This window comes from Blastomyces gilchristii, assembly GCF_000003855.2.
Source record: "Blastomyces gilchristii SLH14081 genomic scaffold supercont1.20, whole genome shotgun sequence".
Classification (NCBI taxonomy): domain Eukaryota; kingdom Fungi; phylum Ascomycota; class Eurotiomycetes; order Onygenales; family Ajellomycetaceae; genus Blastomyces; species Blastomyces gilchristii.
Genome location: NW_003101663.1, coordinates 332,836 through 350,364, shown reverse-complemented (window position 1 = coordinate 350,364; position 17,529 = coordinate 332,836). Strand labels below are relative to the sequence as shown.

The 17,529-nt window shown below is 47.0% G+C and overlaps 4 protein-coding genes across 12 annotated transcripts; 2 read left to right on the top strand and 2 right to left on the bottom strand.

Moving 5' to 3' along the window:
* The first annotated feature begins 167 nt into the window (after positions 1–167).
* On the top strand, positions 168–7,619 carry BDBG_07706. 5 transcript variants are annotated; one of them, XM_031723213.1, is made up of 3 exons: positions 168–869; positions 986–1,181; positions 1,259–7,619. In XM_031723213.1, the coding sequence occupies exon 3, from the start codon at positions 4,728–4,730 to the stop codon at positions 5,163–5,165; it is 438 nt and encodes a 145-aa protein (XP_031580335.1). In that variant the 5' UTR covers positions 168–869; positions 986–1,181; positions 1,259–4,727; the 3' UTR covers positions 5,166–7,619. The 5 variants fall into 5 exon arrangements, with proteins under 5 accessions (XP_031580335.1, XP_031580337.1, XP_031580336.1 ...); XM_031723215.1 differs by having other exon boundaries at positions 168–1,176; positions 1,259–6,472; XM_031723214.1 differs by having other exon boundaries at positions 168–1,181; positions 1,254–6,472.
* Positions 2,164–9,878, bottom strand: BDBG_07705. 3 transcript variants are annotated; one of them, XM_031723211.1, is made up of 4 exons: positions 9,034–9,857; positions 8,682–8,977; positions 3,338–8,607; positions 2,164–3,270 (listed from the first exon to the last, which is right to left on the bottom strand). In XM_031723211.1, the coding sequence occupies exons 1-3, from the start codon at positions 9,087–9,089 to the stop codon at positions 6,689–6,691; spliced, it is 2,271 nt and encodes a 756-aa protein (XP_031580333.1). In that variant the 5' UTR covers positions 9,090–9,857; the 3' UTR covers positions 2,164–3,270; positions 3,338–6,688. The 3 variants fall into 3 exon arrangements, with proteins under 3 accessions (XP_031580333.1, XP_002621866.1, XP_031580334.1); XM_002621820.2 differs by having other exon boundaries at positions 2,164–8,607; XM_031723212.1 differs by having other exon boundaries at positions 2,164–8,607; positions 8,682–9,878.
* On the top strand, positions 8,591–14,324 carry BDBG_07704 (MBOAT family protein). 3 transcript variants are annotated; one of them, XM_031723209.1, is made up of 6 exons: positions 10,033–10,291; positions 10,349–10,393; positions 10,467–11,585; positions 11,660–13,605; positions 13,676–14,134; positions 14,227–14,324. In XM_031723209.1, the coding sequence occupies exons 1-4, from the start codon at positions 10,270–10,272 to the stop codon at positions 12,139–12,141; spliced, it is 1,668 nt and encodes a 555-aa protein (XP_031580331.1). In that variant the 5' UTR covers positions 10,033–10,269; the 3' UTR covers positions 12,142–13,605; positions 13,676–14,134; positions 14,227–14,324. The 3 variants fall into 3 exon arrangements, with proteins under 3 accessions (XP_002621865.1, XP_031580331.1, XP_031580332.1); XM_031723210.1 differs by lacking the exon at positions 14,227–14,324 and having other exon boundaries at positions 11,660–13,576; positions 13,676–13,699; XM_002621819.2 differs by lacking the exon at positions 14,227–14,324 and having other exon boundaries at positions 8,591–10,291; positions 11,660–13,677.
* On the bottom strand, positions 14,090–16,644 carry BDBG_07703 (serine-rich protein; the record flags this gene model as incomplete). Its single annotated transcript, XM_002621818.2, has 3 exons — positions 14,090–14,116; positions 14,187–14,389; positions 14,472–16,644. The coding sequence occupies 3 exons, from the start codon at positions 16,642–16,644 to the stop codon at positions 14,090–14,092; spliced, it is 2,403 nt and encodes an 800-aa protein (XP_002621864.2).
* Between the last annotated feature and the right edge of the window lie 885 nt (positions 16,645–17,529).

Sequence of the window (17,529 nt, the reverse complement as noted above, 5' to 3'; positions counted from 1 at the left end):
AACATCACACCTGCACGGTAGTGGAGTCTTGACTTTCTGAACTCGGCAAGTTAAAATAATACTCACTAGCGCGGGCTCGCTGGAGCATGCCGAGACTGCACATCTCCGCTCTGTTCTTGATGATGATGATGATGGGTGGGAAGTCTCTCCCCCCCTTACGGAGTACGGAGTACTCCGTAGTTCGAATCCGTCTGGGATTGCCAGCCCTTGACTTAAGCAAGCTGAGGCTTCACTAGTTCCTCTAGTTACCCTCAAACCTCCTAAGCTTCACACCCAACCCACCCTAAGCCACGAATAAGATAAGCGGCTAGCTTTGGCCAGGATTCATTCATTCCCATTTCGCCTTGGGCAGCTTAACCCTTGAGAAGTCACAAACCAAGCGCGCTCCATTATTGTTATCAGCTTACTCGCAAGAAGAGTGCAAAGGGCCTCCCTTGCCTCGAGAACCGATCGAATCCTATCCAGATTCCTCAACAACGCTCCAGCCCTGAGATAACTACTCTCCGAATTCTTTGGCCAAGTTTTATTTTTATAGTTTCGGAGAGTGAATGCGTCAAGGGCTACAGCCACCCACCCGGGGTCCCTTTCTTCTTTTTTATTCTTTTTGTTCTTCTTTCTTCTTTCTATTTAATTCAAGCTGCCGAATTATACCGGGTTCAAGAATAAGGCTTTCGACTCTTAACGGCTTTACAACCAATGCCTGAGGTGGGAAAGCTCCTAGGTTGGAGATCCCGGAGATGAGCGGGCGCACCATGCGGAAATAATAAAACACTTCTCAGTCCGAACCGGCGATATGGCGGGGGTATTCGGTAGGCATCTAGATGCACCCACCCAGTTGATAGAAAGGCTCTTCAACCATCCAAAGCGAGGTAAAAACTCACACCAACGGCTTCTGGAGCTTCTCTGCAGAGGGCCTTTGAGTTAACCAATGGCCGAAATATATATATTCTATGAATGGTTCATACTGAAACTTCTGAAAATGAAGGCCTCAGTGGTTCAAAACTTACTATTCATCATCCACGAGCGAATGGAAGATTAGGTTGCCCAATATTTGCAAAATTCCCAATGCTGCAGCCGTTTCGTCCTTATCTGAACTTTAAAATTAGGTACCAACGTCCGTTTCATTCTTGTTGCCTCTTCAGCTCGGTGTCTCAAGGGAGCTCACTACTGAAACATGTAGGGTATCACTCACACACCCCCTATGTATAAACGTTCCATTGCTAATGCATAGGCGTGACAATGTCATTGTTTAGAGTAGCATTCTTTCCATCATCACCTAGGGACAGAAGGGTTGAAAACGGCCATAAATCATAAAGGCCCAGCGCCGGTTGAACGGGGGGGGCCAGGCTACCTTGAGACAGGGCTGCAGCCTGCAGGGAAACTCCAGGATGACAATCGCCTTGGGTGGCCCCGGTTCTAAAAATACCTAGTGCTGGGGGTAGGGTAGGTAGGGGGAGGGTTTTACGTAAGTAGGCGTATCAAACTCTTACGCTCGCATGCTCCGAAAAGGGAATGTCGCGCCTGTGGTTTTGTCACCAGGCTGCATTATCTCCAGGGTCTCTCGTTTCATTTGTTCACTGGTACCGGGGTTCTTCCTTTCTGGAAGAGAAAGAACTCGCGAAACTCATGTTGGGGAGTAAAGATGTTTTTGGTTGACGGACTGCTCGCGGTATCTTTCCCCTGTCATAATCTCGCACGCAAATCCCGAAAAAGATACCACTACCATGACATTTCCAAGGGCCACCTGTGGGCGCGGAAGTTTATCTGGAGCTATATACTGCTCACGTTATCTACTGGTGTCCTATGGGATGCCCGTGATTACCACATTGAGCGGCAGGGAAGATAGGATCGGATCAATTACATACGTGGCAAGAGTTTGTGACATCTGCGTGTAATTTTTTGAAAATGCCAAAGAGTCTTCTTATCAAAGGAAGAAGCGGACTGCTTCAATATCGCTCGCACCAACTGATGTGTGCCATTAGCCGCGCCTGATCTCAATTGAGTTTCCCTGCCGATCTCCGACCGGTAACCGAAATCCTTGCTATGCTCTCTCCCTAGTGCTTACAGAGTAGTGAAGTTCATATGGAGCACTGCACCACCAGGATATTGGCCAGGCAGAAAGAGCGCAAAAAAAAAAAAAAAAAGACAAAGAAAACCCGGGGGGGCGGGGTGGTTTGCAAATGTAGTTAATAACGCAAGCCCCATGTTCTCATTTTTCGAAGCCGGCCGGTTTATTCTACAGCTTGATCAGCCCGCCCGACTCTCTCTCTCTCTCTGGATTTATGCATACTTATTCGCACATGCATGACTTGTTCTGTCTATACATCTGCCGTCGGTATGATGATACTCGTTCCTCATAAGTCTACCGTTGAAAAGATCTATTCCGCCCCGCAGAGAAGACAATGTATGTATGTACATGTACATACATACATACATGGAACCTGCTGGTGCCTACGAAGGGTATTCATGGCTTTTGACCTTTCATGGTTATAACAATGCCATTGACGGCAAGGCAAGCAAACCAAACAGGCACCATTCTCGGTTGTGCCATGCCCGCCGTGCAGTGGTACAGAATAGCAATGTAAAACCAGTGTTGAACGAACTTCCGTCTTTGGATAATAATAGCCCAGCTCAAGTACCAAGTAGCCGTCATATTTTTTTTATATTTTTTTCTAAAGAAGGCCGTGGAATGGAGCCCCGGCTCATGTTTTTTTTTTCTTTTCTTTTTTCTTTTCTTTTCTTTTCTTGCTCTTACCTTACCCTACTCCGTCTGCTTCCTCGCAATATTCGAAATTACTTAAATAGGTATATATAGTTCTCCGCAACAAGGCAGCGAGTGAGGTTAGCTTTGTCATGGGAATTAGATTAACACGCTGCTCCATTATCATCAACCTTTTAACCGGACTGTTCTTGGGCGTCTGTGTTTCTCTGTGTTTTGGTGGCACTAGTTATCCATTCAGAATGCAGGCGGGGGGAGCCTGACGGAGGTCGCTTGCAAAACTATACAATTATAAGGGACCACCATTATTCGGTTTCAATTCCTCATAACCTCCGTAAAAATGGAAGGTAAAGAAAGTTGTTTAGCAGATTTCAGGCCGAAGAGTCAGTGACTCGTATTTAGCTAGCAACCTCCCTGCATCGAGCCTAGAGGACTTTAATTCCACATCTTCATCCCACACACCCTTCTTCTTTTTCCTCCTCCTCTTCCTCTTCCTCCTCTTCCTCCCTTTCTCCTCTTCCTCCTCTTCTCCTCATCCTCGTCAATGACCCCTACAACTCAGCCCAGTCAATCAGTGGAACAAGCATTCAGGCAATTCGATGACCTCACTTGACTCACTCTGGCGACTGAAGAATCTAGACCATCTCCACCAGCCCAGAATCAGCTGCCCTTTGTCTGGGACAGTCAGGAATCTCGATGTAGCCGGGTTGGGGCCTCGCCACAGTATGTGCTGGCCGTGGCGATGCAGCCAATCATTGCGGCGTTTGAAAGATATTCTCGCTTGTCGGGTTTCAAAGACGACATTTAACAGGAATTCTGTCACAGAACTTGCGTTGGACTAAAGACTTCGCAACTTCGGCTCTGGCTGGACAGGTGTCAATATAGGGCGGGGTTTGTCAAACTAGTGTTCTTATTTTTGGTATTGGAGGTCAATCATGAGGCAGGCAATAATGAATTAATGGCAATGGCATGGTATGTACTATTCATAGAACTTGGCTGTGCCGAGATCGAAAACAGTTTTTGAGGAGCTCTTTTTTATCATGTCGCAGATAGTCAGGTCAACACAACCCGTACGTACATCATTCGATGAACCATTGAAGGTCTGTATGTAATTGGGAAAAAGCGTTGGTTGACAGGAAACGCCACAAGCCATAAATTCTTGTCAACGAAGAACGAGTTGGCTCGAAACTCCGTTTTCAGCCTTTTTTTCTTCAAGCAGCCTGCCTGGTTTCAACTCAAAAGGATACTTGAAGCTAGAAGTTCCCTACGACCAATTTTTTTTTTTGTTTTTAAACCGCTTCCAACCTCCCACAAGTCGCAGTCTTTCGGAAGCCTAGTAGAGGGTAACTAACCCGCTGGAGACGTGCTCGCTAGGTTAGCAGGATGTGGATGAAGATGACCCTCTACGCTGTACGCAATTTCTTCCTTTTTGCGCTGCCAGAGGAATAGGCTCCTCTCCAGGGTTTCAATACAAGGATGAGCAGGGCAGGGGGAGGTATTAAGTGTATCAGACCTGATGGATTAGTGCCGCCTCGTTGTCTTGAGTGTATGGTCAACCCAAAGAAGCACCATAATTCACCTATCTCTTTGTGTGTTTTAGTATGGTTGGGATATTGCTGCTTGAATTTTTTGATATTGGATTTTGTCTCTAATTCCGGCCTGCTGCTTGCAATTTCGTTCATCTCCTCCTTCATCCAGCTGTCATGTCACTATTTCCACCCCGTTTAATTTCCTTCCTTCTATCATCCTCAAGAACGACCCCTGCATGATATGGCTATAGGGTCCGCTTCAGTCCCGAGAAACTCTCCGGAAACCCTCCATACAGGTGGAAACTGGATCACACGCCCAAATACTCGGATTTCTTTCGTTCTCCATTCAACAAAGGGGTCATGAAGATTGGTATGCTAGAGACTAAAGCCTTTCCCACTGCATCAGCCCAGTTTGAATGGCACATTTTGAATAATGATACCATCCTTGAGACGCGGATGCGCTCGTGAAGGAAATAATAATGGGTCGGTCCCCCGGTATCTGTCAATCAAGCAGAAGCCCTTGCTACGCTCCATATACCGAATGTGAACTGACCAGAGACTCTATTGCTGGGAACGGGAAGAAACACTGTATCTTTCCCTGGCGGATCCCCAGGGATAAAGAATCCAGGCGTAGAGGGCAAAAAGCGCATCTATTCATCAGAATATTCCAACTTCCCCCTCATCCCTTCTCTGACATGCGGAAACATCCTCCTGTCTGGTATGACATGATGGAGGGTGTCCCTAATATATTATTACAGGCGCATGATTTCATACAGCCCGTGGAGTCCAATTCAGCCTTCCGCCCTAGACATTTTGCCCATCGTTCCCCAACTCCATCCTCCACTGTATCCAAACTTTCCCCCAAGGCAAATTCATGTCTCCGATTATCAGTACCGCCAAAGGCGGAGTTTATGTAAATTGTTAGCTTTGGAAGGAGTCGGATTAGGAATATCTGCGGGGAAAATCTCGTGAAATATAGAATAAAAAGGAGATACAAAAATTAATATAATATATATCCGAGATACAATAAAATGTATCCGTCTCTGGGGAATTTTTTTTTTTTTTTTTTTCAATTCGCTCGGCTCATGCTCATGTCATGTGAAGATTCACATCAAGCCAACCTTAGAAATGTACATGTACATAGTGTCTCAATTTCCCACTTTGGAATCGCAGCATAAATCATAAATTCACCGCTCCCGTATGTGGCGACAGAAAAGACACCCCCTGGCGTTTGTTCTCTTTTAGTGTTTGAAGCTGTCCTCTCTCTTTATGCGCGTCACACGAGTAAAGTTTGCCAAGGTTGTGTGCAAGGGAAAGTGGGCGGCGGGAATGGATGTAAAGATTTTCTATGGGCAGGGAACTTGAGGTGGTGGCTTCGGGATCTCTCCGCATGCAGTCATTTCTTTGACATAAGGCGTGGAAACTCAGTATTTTCTCCCCCATTGATTTCTATCTTTAGGATAATAATGGCCTTGCTGAGGCATTTGCCTGATGACGATGTTCTTGGTGCCATTGCGCGGCCAAGAAAAGAGGGCTGGCATGTTGCTGTTTTCTCCTTTACATACTGCGGTGTGGGTGAGTACCCAGGGTGGTTGTTTTAGTATGAATCATGGAGTTGCGGGTGCAATTTCGAAAATATGCAATGGAGCGGTGAGAATCCTCTCTGCCTCGTGTTGATACGTCGTTTATCTTCGTTGCTGTTCATGGATGCATTGGTGCCCAGGGAGTATCTCGTGACCGCAGTCTCAGATCTGTGAGAGTAGTGGGCATACATTATTGGTTGTTGACATATGAATGATGCCAATGTCTGAGGATAAGAGGATATATGTTGTACAAGCCTCGTTTATGTAAAATAGTTGCATCCCTTGCTATTGGCTTATCGAAGTGGTTGTGTCAACTTATTCAGTTTGCCTAGCAGCACCAAATTTTTGGCAAGGTGGTTGAGCTAGAATTCCGAAAAATATTGGCATATTCCACTTTCCATGACCAGATAGATGGAGGGAAGGCTTGAGTGAAGAACGGTGATGAGTTTGGGAAATTTCAAATTAATATTCTGATATCGGTGGAACAGAAAAACAAGTGGAAACCTCGTACAAAGGTTCATTCACCAGATAGCCATCATCAATAGAAAGACTCCAAGAAAAAGGGACACATCCTTGACAGTGCTGTGCTGATAGAAATAAAAATTTGATGAAGTCATGCAGCTCTTCAATTGAAGAGTACCCTGCTGACTGAACACGAGAGGGCAAGTCTAAAACAAACTACACCAAATGATTATGTTAGAATATCATTCCACTGTCGTGCATCGGATGCGCCAGAATATGAGGAGTGAAATGTTGGATAAACCCTCAAGTTCAGAAATATTGGAGTTTTGGAGCTTTCCCAATCCATGAAATACCTTTCGTCCCGACAGTAGTCATAATGGTCGCTGAACCATCATTCACATGTATAATTTGTCTGGCGCTGCCATACTATTCTTGACCAGCGATATATGACCAGGTGTGAACAATGGCCTTGAGTCACCAATAAATCCTGGTAGATCTCGTAAAGCACCACACATTTCGTAGTCCTCTGTGCTTACAAACTCGCGCCGCCCCTTCACCTGGTCCGCAAAATCAGCCCCAAAACGGAAGAGACTGTACCCATCAAACGTTTCGGACCATCTCGGTTTGTGAGAGTAGATGAGAGCAAGAAACACAGACCCTATTGTCCAGGGAACCAGTAGATACAAAGGAATCCATATATTTTTCAACGGGCCACGGGTAAGGACTTTTCCCGGCGTTGTGGTGGTGAAGTTTTCGTGCGTGAAAAAACTGCGAGAATGATATTCGGAACTTGGAGCCTCAGAAGAGCCATTGGAATAACGGAGATACTGTGACAGGTTGTCGTACTTGGCAACTCCATCGTACGCCAATTCCAAGGCGAAAGCAGCATGGGCTTGGAGAACAGAGTTCCTGAGTTGCGTGGACTGGATGTAGCTGGGAGCTATCACTTTACGTCTGTTGCCAGGATCAATGTACCCTGGACCCTCCACGGATGAAAGTACATTTTGTGGCCCTATAGAACCAAGAGCTCGGTCATATTCGGCCAATTTAAATATCAGAGCTCTGACTGCGCCAGGGCCAAAGGGTGGAGCCCCAAGTATTGTACCCACAGCGGGTATAACATCATGAGGTTTGAAGTTGGTGAACGTGTTGGACATGCCGTCAACATCAGCGATCCCGAAATCAGACGCGGAAGTACACCGTATGCCAATGGCAACTTTCATAGTGTTGGTGGAATTACTCCCACCGGTCGAGTGGTGTTCAAGATGGTACTTCTCTGCAACATCAGGAATAGGTTCGTCGACCTCCATGCTCACTTGACCATGGAGACTTTCATCAAACTTATTGACAGAACTTTTATTGGCTGACTTGGGGCCTGGAAGGTCTAGATATTGATAGAGAATATATTCTGAGAGAAAATCCTTTTCGATTCCCCAGCGGCGTTCGGATGTATTTGTAGATTGATATCGTATAGCTGGATAACTAGGAAAACCGAATTCCATAACAGCTTCATAGTTTTCAATATTGGGCGTTCGATAATTCGCAAGGGTAACCTGGTCTTGGCCTATTTTTCGGTAATGAAAATTCGGAGTAACGATATTTGTCTCGGAATCGTACTTTGGCATTGAATAGTTCCCACGCTCGTGAAAACGATTTAGAATCGTAAAATCTGAAATTTTAGAGGCGGACGAGCAATTGTATCGAATTAGGAGACCACTCGTTGTCCCCAAGACTGGAGTAGGTGCTTGTGGAGCAAGGAAAATTTCAGGAACCCCTGAATCAGGAGGGAATGTGTTGGGAAATCTTTGAAGAAAGTCATATTCCGAGCGTTTCAGGCCTGGTCTCGTATACATCACGCCGATTCCAGGTAAACGTACGGGCGCTCCTGTTTTCCAATCGTTCGTGGCCTTCCCGTAAATGGAAAAGAGCTCCCGGAGGTCAAAATTGGCTTGATTTCGACCCAGAACAACCTGATTTGACGGACCCGACTTTCGAAAAATATAGCCATCTCCTGACTCCATACACAGGCCGGAAATTGGAAGCGCCACAAGTGGTAGAGCACTCAAAAACAAAAGCACAAACCAGAGGCGAGATGGAGCATGGCCTCGAGTATTTTGGCTAGACCGCCCATCTGCCTTCCAAAGGAACAGAGACTTTCGAAGGATCTTTAGCCAGCCGCTTGGGCCACTCCATGTTCGATCTGCATGCATCATGAGTTGAAGAGCATTCCTAGGCCCCAGAGATCGATTATACATCAGCATTCCCGCTTCGGTACCAATCAGGCCATATTTTGACAGGTTCAACCCAAAAACACCTGAAGACTCTGAATTAGACACATAGCTCCCAGGGCTTCCACAGCCGTTGGAGATCAATCACCAAGCTACATACCGATAAGGAACCAACTCCAAAACGCAAAATTCGCACCTCCCGGACCCACCCTCAAAGGATTCGTGTCTTCATCTTGAGGCTTTAGGTAATATAAGACCAAAAATGTATAATACGCCGTAACCACAGGAGGAACCACGACGCCAATAACCGCACGAGGCCAGAAACGCCGAAGCTTGTAGCCAAATGGTAAATCATCCGTGGAAGGGGAGCCAAGAAGCAGCTTGAAAGACGGTGCTGATGATTTCCTCAGGTGATGCGAAGACACGGTTGTGGTTGATATAAACTTGAGATTGAGCCTGTCCCTTTCATTCAGTGCCCCGGAATTGAAATAAAAGCCGTAGCAAGTACTTACTCATCGTCCCCCAGATTGGGACATTCTTCATCCAAACTGTCGCGTCCATCTTCCATGATGTGGTACACGCACAGCGGATAATTCTAAGCAATCGCAACCACAAGCAAAAATGTTTGAGAAACTACGGGGGAAGCCAGATTGGAATCCTGCTATCTCCAACCTTCACGGCAGAAGTTCATCAACAGACCTGACTTCGTCGAATGCGACAAGCATCGCGTGCTCTTGTAATTTGATATCTTTCATTTTCCACACAGGTTTGTCGGGGGGACAGCGTGGCTTTATAAAGGCGATATTTGAGCCCCGCCGAAGTGCACCTAGTCGGACAGGTACACCACCATTTGACCAATTCCCAGGCTCTGTCTCAACAAAGATGTTGGTGTCCTGCAGCACAAGTGCATTGAAAACAGTCTAGGGATAGAATGACCTATCAGATTTCTCCCGAGCCTTGTCAACATGCGGCTCGTGTGCAAAGCACCCCTCCCCGCTTGGTGGCGGGTGTGTTACTTATTTTAGCCCAAGATGCATAGCAATCTGCGCTTGGCCATGGATTGGTTTCGCATCGCCATTGGTTCCTGTTGCACAGTCACTACACGGCAGTAGAGGAGGCATAAGGCATAATTGTACAGCCTTCCACAGTTGTTGTGAGATGGTGCTGTGGGGGGGGGGGGTGGAAAGCGGTTGGAATTTGGTAGCGGTATTGGAGTTACTTGGGAATATATTTTTTGTTTCATGGTATATAGTAGATCAGGTTATCGAGTGGGCGTTTGGATGTGTTGTACGCATCTAAGGGAAGATTCAATCGAGGACGACAGGTTGGTTTGATGTATTCCAAGGTTGATGATGAGTTCAGCGCGCAAATGACGACGGTTTGTTTGGTGGGTACTTGCCCGACGGGTAGACTCTCCGCGGTTTTACACGTGGAAATACTTGGCGAGCAAGTAACTAACTAGCTCCACATTTTTCCACCGCTAACTTAATCTCGTTGAGCTCCAACCAAAGCTTCATTCGTCACCACGCACATCAACCGTTTCATTTTCATCTCAACCAACGAGCAACATTCGCCTGATACGGAGGAGGAGACATAGTGAGCTCATTTAATATGAGCACTACGTCTTCACACGCCTCTATTTCTCTTGCGTGCCATGCTGATTGATTTTCTACTGCAATCCTCGTGCTAAAATAGCTGAAATATCGAGGTTTGGACTCCCTCCCCACTTCACTTGGGTACTGTTCAACATGCTGCCATATATCAACACCCGTAAGTTTCCCCCGGACTCTGTCATACTATTTGATGCTAACAATTATGACCGCGCAGCTTTCTCACCCGTTTCTGATGCAACGGGGGCTTCCATTGACGAGCGTATGTCCACCACCAATAAGACCCAGTTCCACATTTTCCCTTCCAAGAGCCACTAATTATCACCTTCCAACAGTAAAGTTGATCACCTCATTACTCCTCTCATACCCTCTTGCGGGAGTCTTAAAAAGGCTGCCAGACTCGAAGCCATGGCTCAAGAATGTGTTTATTGTTGGCGTTTCAATATTTTACCTGGTTGGAATGTTCGACCTATGGGACGGCTTGCGGACATTTCTCTACAGCTCCGCTGGGGCATATGCCATAGCTTTCTATGTTGACGGTCCCTTGATGCCATGGATCGCATTTGTATTTCTCATGGGTCATATGTCGATTAATCACATAAGCAGACAACTTGCTGACAGCCCATCGACAATTGATATCACGGGAGCTCAGATGGTGCTGGTAATGAAACTGACGGCCTTTTGCTGGAACGTACATGACGGTCGATTACCACAGGAGCAGCTGTCAGAATCACAAAAATACGCAGCTATTACCAAACTCCCTAGCCTGCTTGATTTCGCTGGCTATACTTTCTTTTTCCCATCTCTGTTCGCCGGACCGGCTTTCGACTATATAGAGTATCGAAAATGGATCGAAACTACAATGTTCGACGCACCACCAGGAGTAGATCCAGCAAAGAGGCCGCCGACTCGTAAAAAACGAAAGATTCCGAGAAGCGGCAGACCTGCTTTGCTGAGGGCAGCATTTGGTCTGTTCTGGATATTTGGCTTCCTCCAATTTGGGCGATTATATAACGTCGAATTTATCCTCAGCGATAATTATTTGAAATACACCCTGCTGAGACGAGTATGGATACTTCATATGCTTGGATTTACTTCCAGGCTCAAATACTACGGTGTATGGTCCTTGACAGAGGGCGCTTGCATCCTATCCGGGATGGGCTACAATGGCTTTGATCCAAATACTGGCAAAGTGTCGTGGAATCGATTGGAAAACGTGAACCCGAAGGGGCTGGAAACGGCGCAAAGTCCGCACGCTTATCTCAGTAACTGGAATAAAAATACCAACCACTGGCTGAAAAACTACATGTATTTGAGAGTAACGCCAAAGGCCAAAAAGCCAGGATTCAGAGCTAGTCTTGCGACTTTCGTAACGAGCGCATTTTGGCATGGTTTCCACCCAGGATATTACTTTACCTTCATCCTAGGTGCTTTCATTCAAACAACTGCAAAAAGTACTCCATCTCCCCTTTGCCTGAAACCTATTTGTATTTATTCCCTGCAACTAATAGTTAACGAAATTTTCCAGACTTCCGCCGCAACGTTCGCCCCTTTTTCCTCACCCCAGATGGCTCCTCTCCAACCCCATACAAACGCTTTTATGACATCCTAAGCTGGTTGACAACCCAACTGGCCCTATCGTTCATCGTGGCACCCTTTGTAATCCTCCACTTTAAGCAGAGCATCCACGTCTGGTCAAGCGTCTACTACTATGGTATCGTCGGGATAGCAGCTTCGCAGGCTTTCTTCTCCAGTCCCGCGAAGGGCTATTTGGTTAAGCGACTAAAGGCCCGGGGTGGCCCCGTCTCGAGACCACCTGCTGGTGTTCGAGAACCCCGCGAGCAACCTGTGCTAGGTCTACCACCGAACCCTGGACAAGATATAGAGGACGCCGTCAATGAAGTTAAGCGGGAGATCGAATTGCGGAAGAGGAGGGGGAGTGTTGTCACAATGCCGTCTGGGCAGGAGCTGAAAGCGGCGGTGGAAGAGAAGCTTGGGAGGAAGCTTTGAGGGGTGTTATTTACAAACGATTTTTGGTAGCTGCCTATTTTCATCCGCCTAATTTTCTTTATACCTTTATCGCCCGGGCCTGGTGAATACGTCTAAATCTCTGGAGCTTTCACGATGTTTTTTTTTCGTTGTTCATTTAACCCACCATATAGACCATGTCTCGCCACGCTACGCACATATACGGCCACGACCATTCTGATTGTTTTGTGCTTAATAAATTGGGCTATATATATTCTCTACATTTTTGTCTTATAAATCTTCAATCCTAATTCCCCCCCGCGCACATTTTGTCTTCTAATTTCTTTTACCTAACCTACCCCCCCGCTCCCCCCTTTTGTTGCCCCAAAAATAAACCCCCCCCTCATTTCTCACATGTACCATACAAAATAATATATAGGCTTCAGCAGCAAATCGTTAATCTGATCTTCAAAAACCAAGCGGATTGACTATGACTATGACCAACGGATATGTATACAAAAGAGGAACAAACAGCAATCGTTAAGCTTCAACAGCGGGATCTGGTGTTATATTTTCCTGGCCGAGTGGAGCGTTTCCATTGCTAAAAAACAAAACTCTTTTTAAGGCAGGATTTATTTAGCTTGGGAGAAGTCGAAATGGGTTTTCCACGGCAGCTAGGATCACACGACGGAAAAGAGCAAAAGAAGGGGGGAGAGAGAGAGAGTTTGCAGGCGAGCATATCACGCCACGTAACTCACTTACTTACCTTTAACCGCCTTCACAGGACTCACAATCGTTACTCCCCGGGGTTCAATTAAAAGAATGTCTCTACGAGCGTTAAAAAATTGTTATTCGGGCTATTGAATAGTCACAAAAGAGAAGGGAAAAAAAAAAAAGAAATCACCCCCTTTGAGAAAGAATGTGTGAAAACACGATCATATATTATATAAATATATACGCTATGTATGCGCTGTACATTGGGTTATGTACATGAACAAACCGGTCTATCGCACAAAAAGCCAGCCGAAGCAACACACATCAAGATCCAAATCCGCACAGAGACTAAGGGAGAAAAGCAAAACCGGGGGATGGTGAAGTCAGTACGATGAGCAGAATGCTGATCGGATGTACAAGTGAAAGATAGCCCCGGGCTGCGGAAGAAGAAGTGGTCGCCTGGACGGATGAATCAGATTAATTGGATGGATGGGATTGGTGGGGGGGAAGGTGCAATACAATATCCAAAAAGATAAGATAAAAAAGACATTAAGTAGTCAAGACATAAAATATATGAGGGGGTTTAGGGGAAAATATAGCTACAAGTCGCGCCAACCAACTCGGCTGGGTGAGAAATATATCCAGGTGCAGACGGATAGAGAAGGGAATGATGAGGGGCAAATAGGGGGCAGGGACTAACTAAAAAGCAGAAAACCACAAACCGAAAAGATGCTAAAACAAAAAAAAAAAAGCAGGGACAAATGTAAGTTCAAGAATGAATATGTAACAAAAGTATTGTTAAAAATAAAACAAGGATTAGGCCCCAGTAGAGTAGACACCAGCGCTAATAGATCAGAAGCAGAAGCAAAAAAGAATAATGTAAAAAGGACAAACGAGGAGACAAAAAAGAAAAAATCGAATTTCTTTTTGTTCCTGGTTTGTATATAGATAGGGCAATGCTGGACTGCGACTTTCGCCACGCTGTGGGATGTTATGAATGGGATCGGTTCGCACCAGGGCGTTTGAGGAAAGAGAAAAAGACGAGAATGATATTTTTTTTTTTTTTTTTTTTTTTTTTTTTGGGTGTTTTGTTGTCCCTTTGAGATCAGAGCCAGACAGAAAGCATGAGGTTCCGAGAGATTGGGGGAAAAGGGGTATCGTATCGACTCTATTTTTATAACTTTTCTAGAAATAGTTTCGTTATCGGGTCATTAAAAAGGTTCGTAGTTGAGCGGGCCGGCGGGCGGGTAGGTAGAGGCAGACGGGGAGTTGTTTTTTAGGCAAAGAGAACTGCCATGGTTATCTGTCATCCAAAAATATTGTAAGTTTTCTTTCCTTCGAGCCTTCAAACAGAAAATAGTTTTAGCACCCACCACAACGACAATAATAACCAATCCAGCCGGGGACATGAAGCGATTGACGTTCCGCCACCACCGGGCATTTGCATGACGCACTTCATCAACCAGCACCACACGATTATTGAACGCATGTGCCAGATCCGGACGACTCGTCGTTGCCTCCTCGTTTATATGGCTAACTTGAGGAGGGAGGGGGAGGAACGCGGCGATTATCCAGGCTGTATGTAGCTCAGAATTCGTTAGTTATCATGCCATGCGCCGAGTGTTTTTAGGTAGACGTGGGGCGGGGGAATTACATACCGAGCGGAAACACAAAACCTAACGCGAAGGCATACACCTGGGCGTTTCGTCGGCCGAAAAGTCCCTCGGCCCTCTCATCCAGAGATGGCGGCTTCCATCTGCTCCTTCGTGTGGGGTCCACTCGCTTGTCCGTATGCAAATGTGGAGACCATGCACCGGGCAAGTCTTCCATTGTAACTTGGGTTCTAACACGGTCCAGTTCAGGGTCATGAACCCAATGGTTCCTGGGATCAATGGGATCGGGATTGGGTGGACGAGCAATAGCGGCCGCTGGAGGTTCATCGGGTTCATCGGGTTCATCGGACTCATCGGGCTCATCGGGCTCATCGGGCTCATCGGGCTCATCGGGCTCATCGGGCTCATCGGGCTCATCGGGCTCATCGGGCTCATCGGGCTCATCGGGCTCATCGGGCTCATCGGGCTCATCGGGCTCATCGGGCTCATCGGGTTCATGGAATTCATCAAGTTCGGTCGAATATTCGATCTCGCGCGGACGTAGTCTGGGGTTGGTTATCCCTAGAGGCGTCCGGCTTACCATGCGCGGGTCACTGTTGTATGCTGCGGAGAACACGGAGACGGCGGTTATGGGCGGTGATGCGGGTGTTGAGGGACGGCTATCTGGAGAGAATAGCGAAGCGAACTGCGCTCCAGTGCTATAGTACACTCGGGCCCAAGCGGGGATCACATGGAGGAATGAACTGCCGCTTGACGAGCGGAGGAGATTTCTTGAATTGCTCAGAGCGGAGAGAGATGACTTGTGGCTCAAAGTACCAGAAGCCTTATTTCGGAGTGGTGGGGATCGCAAATGTGTCAGGTTATCGCCATGCTCCTCCATTTCAGATTCATCCACCGGGCATATTGACGGTCGTGAAGTATCCCGAAGTTTAGCTTCCTCCGGACGCTTCGGCCAACTCTCATCGGGCTGATCGGGAAAGGCAAGGCTCTGTGATCTCTCGGTAGACCATTCCGAGGGAACAGTCGACAAATGCGGGTTCCATCGGCCAGAAAAACGCTCCGTCATGGACTGCACGTAAGATCGGGATATCGTCGATTCGGCCCTCGAGCTAGCTGATGGGTAGCGATTGGTGGGATATTGGATAGGAGTACTAGTACCCGTGGGCGAGTGACCATCTGGACCAGATCGACTACTTTTTGAGGATGCAGATGAAGTTGACGGTTGAGCTCGATATGGCGTGATGGCGGGAAGGGCGCCGAACGATGAGGTTGATTGGTAGGATCTTAATGGCACATTCGGAGGGCTCGACGGGATGGAATGAGACGGGGTGGAGCTTTGCGGCTCGGAGAGCGAACCGTCGGTTGTCAAGGTGCTGTTCCGCTGACTGCTGTTCCACTGACTGTTATTCCGCTGACCGGCGCGGATGTACCTTCTCGCAGTTCCAACCGAGTTGGCTTCGTAGAGCGATGAATCAGTTAGAGGTTCCGACGCCAAAGTTGGAGATGACCGTCCAAGAGGGACTAGATTCGGTGACGAAGTATTGATAGGTATAATGTTTGGGCTGGAGGGCAGACCGATGAGGGCAACGTTGGGACTTGACTCCTCATTGCCATGAACATATTCCGAAAATATGGATTCGACGGGAGACTGGGCGGGAGGCGATGGGGAGTCGTCCCGCGGGACACGTTTGATTGTGGGGGGAAGTGCAATGCCATCGCTGTTAGATGAATTGTCATCTTCTTCCCGCCTTCCACCGCGCAAAGGCCGGGGAATCCCTGGCACTGACTGGGGGATGGATGTCCTGCTTGAGTTTAAGGAATCATCCCATGCTTGACTGGATGAGTGTGTCCCGTGGATGGAGGAGGTCGCACCCGAGATGTCCCTTTCACCATGAATTGGAAGGCTGTGGTCGAGGTTGACACCTGAACTGGAACGTGGGATTGACTCCGGGGTTGAATGTGAAACGCTATACTCTGCATTAGAAGTCGACCCCTGCTTCCAACTCGCTGGCGGCAACAAGACATGTTCGGGCTTTGTTGGATAGGGTGTAGTGGAGTATATTTCGGTTTCATCTTGCAAGTCCTGATCCTGTATCAGTCGCACTGTCGGAGGGAAGCTTTGTTCGTTCGTTTGAGAACTCGATCGCTCATGGAGGGGGGTCCTGCGCTTCGGCTTTGTTGGAGACAAGGGTGGAACATTCGACGGGTGAGAGGGCATTTTCTCCGTCTCCCGTTTGCTGGTCGACGGTAGGGTGTTTCAATTGAAACGGGCTCGCGAGAAACAATTAGATTAATGGGATTAAATATCATAAAAATAGAGTCTAGATCGATCCGAAAGCTGCTGTCTATGGTTGTGTATATATATAAAAGAGTGTGAGAAGCATTTGAAAGGAATAATTAGTTCATGAAGGTTGAAGATCAAAAGAAACCGTTAAGGCATATAATCCGAAATTGAATCGTCAAAAAGAAAGAAAGCAGAAGACCACCGAAAAGGACTACTCGATCATGAATAGCTTAGCTCCCAAGACACCGAAGGGTGCTAGATGAGCCGTTGGAGAGAGAGAGAGAGAGAGCGGATCGTTGAGATGAGTTGGGAGTGAGTGAGCGAGTGAGTTGGGAGCGGTTTGTTAATTACTCTCGGTTTGTGTATGGCTTTTCAATGTTGGACTCGGGCGGGTAGACGAAACGGGCGAAAGTTGGTTTTTTATTTATTTATATTTATTTATATTTATTTTTCAATGGGCGTGTAGAGAAGAAGCAAGGTACAAGTAATTAACTATGTATGGATGGCGAACGATGGAACAACAGGGCGGCTGAAACGAAGGTAAAGAGCGACTTGGAGGGAGGGGAGGGGGGGTGGAATTGATCTAATTGAAACCAGACAAAAAGCAGATAAAAAGAATGTAGACGCAATCAGCGTTTTCGGAGGTTAAAGAAGGAAATCAAGGAACAGACAGAGAGAGACAGAGAGAGATAGAGAGACGAAGAGACGAAGAGAAGAAGTTGAAAGATGAAAAGATGAAAAGATGAAGTTGACGTTGACGTTTGGCGATGGGCGTCAAGACGGCGCCGAAAGAGGACTAGCGGGGGTTCGGGGGGCCGG

Bases quoted from the DNA above. Each gene is read 5' to 3' on its own strand.
- BDBG_07705 (XM_002621820.2), bottom strand. From the start codon at position 9,089: ATGGAAGATGGACGCGACAGTTTGGATGAAGAATGTCCCAATCTGGGG. The intron at 8,978-9,033 runs GTAAGTACTTGC...TGAAAGGGACAG, and splicing joins CCCAATCTGGGGGACGATGA to GCTCAATCTCAAGTTTATAT. The intron at 8,608-8,681 runs GTATGTAGCTTG...CAGAGTCTTCAG, and splicing joins TTGGAGTTGGTTCCTTATCG to GTGTTTTTGGGTTGAACCTG.
- BDBG_07706 (XM_031723213.1), top strand. From the start codon at position 4,728: ATGGGTCGGTCCCCCGGTATCTGTCAATCAAGCAGAAGCCCTTGCTAC.
- BDBG_07704 (XM_031723209.1), top strand. From the start codon at position 10,270: ATGCTGCCATATATCAACACCC. The intron at 10,292-10,348 runs GTAAGTTTCCCC...ATGACCGCGCAG, and splicing joins GCTGCCATATATCAACACCC to CTTTCTCACCCGTTTCTGAT. The intron at 10,394-10,466 runs GTATGTCCACCA...ACCTTCCAACAG, and splicing joins GGGGGCTTCCATTGACGAGC to TAAAGTTGATCACCTCATTA.